At 41.9% G+C, this 9057-nt stretch overlaps 1 protein-coding gene across 1 annotated transcript; it reads right to left on the bottom strand.

Moving 5' to 3' along the window:
- Window positions 1-3367: 3367 nt before the first annotated feature.
- LOC145566613 (uncharacterized) lies at window positions 3368-4003 on the bottom strand. The gene has a single exon (XM_081625976.1). It carries the CDS (start codon window positions 4001-4003, stop codon window positions 3368-3370), a length of 636 nt encoding a protein of 211 aa, XP_081482102.1.
- Window positions 4004-9057: the final 5054 nt, after the last annotated feature.

Raw genomic sequence — 9057 nt, 5'->3', positions numbered from 1 at the left:
CCTTCGTCCGAGTTGAGACTCTGGAAGGGACTTCCTTCCTACTTATGCTCGGACGCTTTATTTCGGCTTTACTTAACTTCAAATTGCTTTCTTTCAGTTGGCACTCCTACTCCAAGGTCGAAGAGGAAGCAACCGTCCTCTGCCTCAAAGGATGGGAAGCCGTCCAAGTCAAGGAAGTCGACCGCCACGAAAGTGACATCTTCCTCCCAGGCGGCTAAGTCGACCGCCACGAAAGTGACATCTTCCTCCCAGGCGGCTAAGACCACGTCGTGGACTGCTCCAAAGCAGTCCAAAAAAGGGCCACCCCAGCTGTCATCTAGTGGGATCTCCAAGTCCGTGGATCCGACTACTAAGTCGATCCATGAGAAGTACGTCCGTGCGGCCGATGGGGGTAAGTCGACCCCGACAAAACCGACCGGCCCAATCTCGACTCCGCATGTCGAGTTAGTGAAAAAATTTGATTGACAGACGGCTGCCTCTCAGTCAGCCAAAGATCAACTCGGTCGTCAGGACGGAGAAGGGGACGAACCTTTGCCTCCTCCTTCTTTCTACCTTCCCACCCCATCATCTTTCTCGGATGGTAAGTTGGGTTCTTGACATAGTCTTTACTTTTTTTTTTCTTTTTTTTGTTTTTTTTTTTTTGGCGAACTTATTTTGTTCATTCTAACCCTTTTCTTGGTCGTGTGAAGATATTGCCAAGGAGATGAACATGAAGCTTCTCAGCCAGTCCCTTACGGGTGCCAACTGTAAAGTTATGAGGGAGGTAATGGCCCAGGCCGTCCCTTCAGCGCAGTGGGATAAGCTCCGCGGAATAAATGTAGGCTTCTTCGGCCCCATCCTTAATTGTAGTGCCGAGGTAACTATTTGTAGTTTCTGCCGCCTCGGATTCCAAACTTAGAATGTATTTCATACTTAGAATATATTTCTTAATTTATTTTACTAACTTTTCTTCGTACGAATGCAGCTCTTTCTCAGGCTCTATGCCATCCTAGATTGGAAGGATTAGGAGAACGAGAAGCTGAAAGAGGCCTAGGCTCAGATAAGGCGCATGGAGGACCCAACACGGGCACCTTGCCCTTCAAAGGATACACTTTGAGACGGCCCTCAAAGCTCTTACCGACAAGGCGGCTCGGCAGACCAAGGACCTGGTACAGCTAGGGCAGGCCCTTGATAGGGAAATGCTGGACAGGGAGGCGGCCGAGCTGGAGCGCAACGAGGCGGTCTTGAACGCCCAATAGTTGAAGGAGGGCTTTGACGCCTCCAAGAAGCTGAAGGAGGAGTTATCCTCAGCCCAGCTGGCTCTCTAAACGACCCTTGATCAGGCAGACTTCCTCAGGCTTGAGGTGGATAATTTGAACAAGTCCGTTTCAAACTTATCTGAAAAGCTGAAGGCCCCTCGGCCGCCTAATGAAATGGACATCGTCCAGATCGAGCACAAGGCCGAGGAGAGACTCAGGAGTCATTTCTTTAAGGCCTTCCAACTGATGAGCCCGGAAGGGACGACTGCCTATCATCAGGAGCGCTTCACCATGCGCCTGGAGTACGTTTGTCTTAAGGAGGAAGTCGAGAAGGTCGAACAAACTCCTCCAGAATTCGAAGTCACTTCGTTAGATTCTGAAGACGAGGAAGACAATGATGATGAGGAGGACGAGGCCGAGCTGACTGGCCAAGGGGAGGCGGCCAAGCAGGAGCTGACGGATACTTCGGCCGAGGGAAAGCCTGTTGATGCTGTGGCCGAGAAAGAGCCGGTCTTGGAGGAGCTTGCCAAAGGTGATAAGCCAGCTGAGTAAAGAGCTCAGGTCCTCTAGCAGCAATTTTTAAAGCTTTTGTACTTAAGTTTTTATTTCGCTTCTTTGAACAATTCCACATTGGGCTGCCTGTTTTGAGCAGTCTTGTAAAAATTTGATTTTCGCCGCCTTGTTTTGAGCGGCTTGGTTTTAATTAATGCGACTTTTGCTTTTCTATACTTAGCATTTTTAACAATTTTTTCATGCTTTATATATGCCTGTATGTACGAGTATTGGGAGTATGCCCCTTTGTTCGGCATTCGCATAGTCCATATTCTAGGTGGTTTGATTAACTTAGTAGATTTTATACCTCAAAGTGTATGACAGCTAATAAGTTAATCAAATCATAATAATGATTGCCCTTGGACTAGGTGAATGCTAAATCATATATGGTCGCTTTATTGGCTTTGTTTGAGTTTTCCTTGGACACTATCGCTCGGAAGCAACTCAAGAAATTTCAAGTAATATCTCAACTTTGAAACTTCTAAATATTGGTTGGTCTTGTACGCCTAGGCATGCCCTTGCCCCTATTTAGGTAAAAGTACCTCGGGCAATTTTTATGGCTTCCTACCGCTCAATCGTCCGACCATATGGAGGTCGGACAGTCTGGTTGACTTTACAGTCTCTTTGGCCGAGTTGCGCAGCCAAGGGATGCCCTTTCTATACACCTACTCGGCCGCTCTGCCTACTTTATTCCAAGTACGAGGAATAGGACGGCCATCTAAGGCTTCGAGACGGTATGTACCATCCTGTACTTCTTCTTTGATTCGGTATGGCCCTTCCTAGTTTGGAGTTAACTTTCCGTCTTCATTAGCTCGGTGAACCGCTTCCATTTTTCTTAGAACCAGACCCCCCATCTTTAGCGGCCGCTTAGACACCTTGCAATTGTATGCCCTCATCATTTTGAGAAGATAGATTTCATGTCTAAGTGCCACATTGCCCCTAACTTCTTGAAGAAAGTCTAGGGCAGTCTTCGTGGCCTCCCAATTGGCCGATTCATCATAAAGCATTACCCAAATGGTAGGCTCATACATTTCAATTGGGAGCACGGCTTTGGCGCCGTAGACTAGAAAGAATGAAGTCTCTCCTGTTGAACTCTTGGTTGTTGTTCAAATGGACCATAACACATTGACCAACTCATCTTCTTAGAGGCCGCCTGTTTTCTTAAGCTTGCGCTTGATACCGTTGGAGATTAGCTGGTTGTAAGCCTCAACCTGGCCGCTATCTCGCGAGCGTCTGACCGAGGCAAAACAGTGAGTGATGCCCTGGTCACTCAGCCAATTTTTGAGTTGACGTGTTTCAAATTAGGGTCCATTGTCGAACACCATTGACTGTGGCACACCATAGCGAGTGATAATATTTTTCCAGATAAAGGCGGACACATCTGTCCATTTGATTCCTCGGACGGCCTCAGCTTCAACCCATTTAGTGAAGTAGTCTACTGCTACAAACACATATCGCCTTTGCCCTAACGCTGGAGTATTCGACCCCAAGATGTCCATGCCCCATTTTGTAAAGGGGACCGGACTGCTTATGACCGACAAGCTATTTGCTGAGTGGTGAATAAGGGTAGCAAACCTCTAGTACTTGTCACATTTTTTACCATTTTCATGGTGTCCGAATTCATGCTTGGCCAGTAGTACCTCAGGTGGATTGCTTTTTCGATCTGCTAAGGCCCATCCGCCTATGTGTGATCCGCATTGCCCTTGATGAAGGTCGTCCAATACATCATGCCTCCTCTCTGGGGTGATGCACTTCAAATAGGGCCTGACAAACGCTCTTTTGAATAATTCCCCATTCTTCATTTCGAACCAGGCCGCCCTTCCCTTCATCAGCCAGCTCTCTTTGGGATCGTCCGGGAGTGTTCCATACCTCAGATAGGAGACTACTCTATCCATCCAAGTGGAGCTTCTGTCTATGATCTGCACCGGCTCGGCATTAATACTCCTCTTCTCCTTTGCTTCCCAAAACACTAATATGGGGGTATCACATGATACCAAGGATGCTAACTTGGAGAGCGCGTCCGCTTGATGATTTTCTAAACGAGGAACTTGTTGTAGGGTGAAATGCTCTAGACCCTCGGCCTCATCTTTCATCATATGAAGATATTTCATCATGTTCGGCTCCCTTGCCTCATAGTTACCATTAACCTGGCTAACTATAAGTTGGGAGTCTGAACTAGCATCAACTTTTGTTGCCCCGGCCGCCTTATACATTCTAAGGCTGGCCAAAAGGGCTTCATACTCGGCCTTGTTATTAGAGGCTTAGAACTGAAATCTCATAGCATATTCAAACTTATCTCCCTCAGAAGACTGACAAATGATACCAGCACCATATTTAGTCCCTGTAGCACTTCCATCCACAAAAACCTTACAAATTTGATCCCTTGCAGGCTGTAAGTCCGGCCGTGTCATTTCAGCTAGAAATTCAGCAAAGACTTTCCCCTTGATTGCTTTCCTGGGCTCGAACGTTATATCAAAACCTCTAAACTCCAAGGCCCATTTAAGCATTCGGCCACTGGCCTCTAATGTTGTGAACGGCTTCTTTAGCTGTTGGTCCTTATAAACCACTATTGAATGAGCGAGGAAGTATGACCTTAGCTTTTTTAATGCCATGAACAATGCCAACCCAAATTTTTTGATGGGTGGGTACCTCAGGTCAGCATTGTGCAGGACGTGGCTTATGAAATACACGAGGATCTGATGGCCGTCCCTCTCAGCAAGGAGGAAGGCACTTAAAGAGTGATCTGAAATAGCAAGATACATGTATAGCTTCTCGTCTTTAAGCGGACTGACGAGCCGAGGAAGTGTATGCAGATGATTTTTCAATTGTACAAAGGCTTCCTTAGCCTATTCGATTAACTTGAACATGGCTTTTTTTTAGAAATATCAGCAATTATCCCCTGACCTTGACAGAAATCGACCGAGTGCAGCTAAACAATCACTTAATCTTTGAACCTCTTTGATAGTTCTCGACGATTACATGTCTAGGACCGCTTGGATTTTTTCGGGGTTGGCCTCAATGCTGCACTGATCAATTAAGAATCCGACAAATTTATCGGACTCAAAACCAAAAACACACTTCTTTGGATTTAACATCATCTTATGCTGCCTGAGTTCGGTAAATGTTTCTCGAAGGTTATTCAGATGGTCGGCCGACTGCTTTGATTTGACAATCATGTCATCAATGTACACCTCCATATTCCGGCCGATCTGATCTCTAAAGACAGTGTTGACAAGTCTCTGAAATGTAGCAGGGGCATTCTTCAAGCCGAACGGCTTGACTTTGTAGCAATATAGCCCCTGATCGGTAACAAATGCTGTTTTTTCTTGATCTTCTTCCCATAGAGGGATCTGGTGGAATCCGGAGTATGCGTCCATAAAGCTCATTAGGGCGTGTCCGGCTGTTGAGTCGACCAACCGGTCGATTTTAGGCAAGGGAAAGCTATCCTTGGGACACGTCTTATTGAGGTCAGTGTAGTCTACGCACATTCTCTATGTTCCATTCGGCTTCTTTACCAAGACTACATTTGCTACCCAATCAGGGTAGTAGCATCACCGAATGAAACCGGTGTCCAGTAGCTTTTTTACCTCTGCTGCGGCCGGCTGATTCCTTTCTTCTCCATGATTTCTCTTTTTTCTGTCGGACAGGCTTTATCATCGGATTCACCGCCAATTTGTGGACGGCCAGATTTGGATCTATGCCCGGCATCTCATGTACTTCAAATGCGAAAACATCCTTGAATTCTCTCAGCAGCTTTATCAGGTCATCTCCAAGCAAGCCCACAACCATAGCGCCCACCTTGAGCGTCCGATCAAGCTGGTCCAGATCGAGCGCAATGTCCGTATGATCGCAAGCCGGCTATGGCCTCAGTTCTTCTGGTCGGCTAACGTTGCTATGCTTGCTCCTTTTTGATGCGCTTATGGCCGACCTGCTGTGCTTGGAGTAACCCTTCATTTGAATTTAGCTCGGACGATCGGGGTCGTCCTTTATCTGTTGGCCTCACGGCTAGTTGATTGCATTCCTTAGCCATTTTTTTGTTACCATGAATGGTACCAATTTTTCTGTCCTTCCGCTCAAACTTCATCAGCATTAAGCGAGGTACAATTACCGCCTTGGCTACTATTAAAGTCGGGTGGCCGAGGATGACGTTGTAGCCTGTAGGCTCTTTGACCACCAGGAAGCGGACGACCATGTCCCTTCCCTCTCCCTTCTTCCCAAATCGGACGGGCATATTAATTCGTTCGACCGAGTGAGTGACACTCCCAACAAATCGAACAAGTGGATGGGAGATATCATAGAGGGCATCCTCTGGAAACTTCAAATATTTTAGACTAGCTAAGCTGATTATGTCGGACGAGCTCCCAGTATCTATAAGCACCCGACCTGTAATACCCCAAATTTTAGAGTATTAATTTTGGAGTATTTTTTTTAGTCAACAATTTCTTTTCAAAAATAAACTTTTAAACTAATTATTATTCTTTTCAAATTGTATGATTATTATTTTTATTTTTATTTTCATTTTCGGATTATTATTAAAAAAAAACTGATTTTATCAGTTTGTTGTTTTGGATTGAAACAAGAAAACAACTCCATCTTAAATTTAATCTTATCCTACATAAGAGCCTTCTAGATACTCAATTAGTCCCTAACCATACTTTATGTATAAATACACCACTCCATCCCAATTGCCGTGAGAAAACCATTGAACCCTCAAGAAGCCATTTTCCTACTCTATCTTGCGTTGTTCGCTAAAACCCATCACCATAGTTGCCTTGGTATAAAGGTAAATCATGTTTCTTCTCCTCTTTCCATCCATGATTCTAAAGGAAATCTTCTACAATATATTACCTTCTTAATCCATATACAAACCCAAAGAATTGCAATACGAGTTGGCGAGAATTATGTTCACCAATATGAATTGCAATCGATTGACAATTTCGTTGTATTCTCCATGCCCATGCCGCCTAGCCTTTTTCTCTAATAATGTCATGGAGTTGCAGGCTTTTAGTCAAATGAATTTTATACAAAAAGAAAATAATTTTGCTTTAATTAGCTAAGTAAATTCATGCATACACTTATATTGTTTTCTATTAAAAACGTTACTTAGTGGATTCTAGCACTAGGTATTATGACCTACTAATTGATGACTAACTATTTCGATCAATAATATAGTAAGACTAACTTGGACCTGTTTATTGGTAGACGGAGGCTTGTAGGTGAACGTTTCGGAGGTTAATTACCTTGAGATTTTTCGCACGATCAAGGTAATTTTCAATGTCCATCATCTCTAGAATCCCGTTAGGAATTTGTTTTGAAATATTATGTGTCAAATACGTGCTTATGTAATTATATGTGATGAGTGTGCTATCGTATGATCATATGGAATCATATATATTATATATGAGTTTTTCCTATTTTGTGTACTAGTATATGTAATTTCGAAAAATATGATTATTTGTTATCGTATGAGTTTTTTTTTAATATAATCTTGGGGATTTGATGGTCGATTATATATAATTGATGGTCTCTAAGGCCTATTGAGAATTGAGTTATAATTAGTATGTCATGTGGAACGACTATGTGCTAATAATATTGGAATTGAAATATTGTTACTTGGGATTAAATTGATTTGTGCAATATAATGCTTGTGACCGAATGATTTAATCTAATAAAATGTACAGTGAAATTTAACTTAAGAAGGGAAATGAAACCCGAAAGGGTGAAGAACAGGTTGCCCACTAGTAGTTATGGTTGTTACTAGTTGGTTTAAATTATTGTATATTGCTGTTAGTCTTCCTCCGAATCACTGGTTATTAGTGAGGGGTGTGCACACTAGGGACATTCTATTTTATTTATGGCCAATTGGGGTTACGCGCGACCCTCTGTAAAGTAGGTGGTGACAGGGACTTGTCCCGGCTTACTGGCGTTCTCTTTCCCTTTCTTAAATAAAGAAATAGTATGTTATGTGACTATTTGAACTTGGTTGAGTATTAAAATATTTATGAGACTATATTATGTTTAAAATGTTTTGAACTAAAATTATTTATTTTACGGGATGGAGTTGAAATTACTCAGTTTATCTGATTTTTGGGAGTTTTCTCTCTTTTCTTGTTTCTGATTTATTTTGCAGGTTGGTAAGAGGGTACTCGGTTACGTGTGAGGAGACGTTAGAATAATGACGTAGCTAAGACAATTTAGTTTATTCCCGAATTTAATTATTTCCTCTCAATTCTTGGTTTCAAATTAATTGCAGTTTTGATGTAATGACTATTTTATTTTGCTACAACTTAGACCACTTAGTTTATTTAAATATTATTTAATTTTGCTTTGCATTTATTTTCTACGGAAAATAAGTTAGCAGTAACACTCCCAGGGTTCGATGGTTCGGTTTGAAAGTTAAAGGTTACTCTTATTGTTTTAAAAGACTCGAATTTTGGGGGTGTTACAAATTGGTATGTAGAGCCCAGGTTTTTCAGAATTTAGGGACTAAAATGAATTAAATTAAAGACCTAGGTTTAAAATTTAGGGACTACCTTGAAAAGGCAATGATGGAAGCCAAGTGAGACTTTGACTATAACCTGGATGATGATGAGGAGGATGAGCCCCAGGAAAGTGAAGCTCGTGAGAGTCAAGGGGAAAATAATAATTGAATTTTTTTTTTAAAGCTGCGTTTAGTCTATTTGATTAAAATTTTTATATTAATTTTGCAAATAAAAGCTAGTTTCTTATGACTAGAAACTATAGTTTTGGTTTATTTGTAACTAGTAGTTTATTGAGCTATTTAGTACTAGTATTTCAAAGACAATTTTCATTCTCTTCTGGTTTTTCAATAAAATAATTTTGATTAACATATTTATACCTTGATATTTTATGATTATTAATAAAGAAAATCAATTCATTTTTTTTTCCTATTGTATTTATATAGAACAAAGCTCTTATTTTCTTATGCCTACTTTAGTCAAGGCTAGTAATGACTTGGTCAGGTGATAGTGAAATCACAAAGCAATGCGCAAAGTTATAGTCTAATGCTAAGTTGATGCATTATTTGGTTTAGATGCTTGGACGACTCTATAAATTGCTTAATTCTTGTCTATATGTGCTGATGTGTGACATGAAAGAATGTGGTTGTTAATTTAATTGCAATTCACACGATTTAATAAGTCGTGTTAAAATGTGTGTGGTGGTAACACCAGTGTTGAAATTGTGCAGATTGTGTATGCAAAATTACAACGTTTACACTAGGTCTCGTTGGAGAAGAATCGCACAA

This window comes from Chenopodium album, chromosome 11, assembly GCF_948465745.1.
Source record: "Chenopodium album chromosome 11, dcCheAlbu1.1, whole genome shotgun sequence".
Taxonomy (NCBI): Eukaryota; Viridiplantae; Streptophyta; class Magnoliopsida; order Caryophyllales; family Amaranthaceae; genus Chenopodium; species Chenopodium album.
Note: the sequence above shows the minus strand (reverse complement) of the source record. Positions and strands in the feature narration are given on the sequence as shown.

Coding starts and splice junctions, on each gene's coding strand:
- LOC145566613 (XM_081625976.1), bottom strand. CDS start 4,003: ATGTATAAGGCGGCCGGGGCAACAAAAGTTGATGCTAGTTCAGACTCC.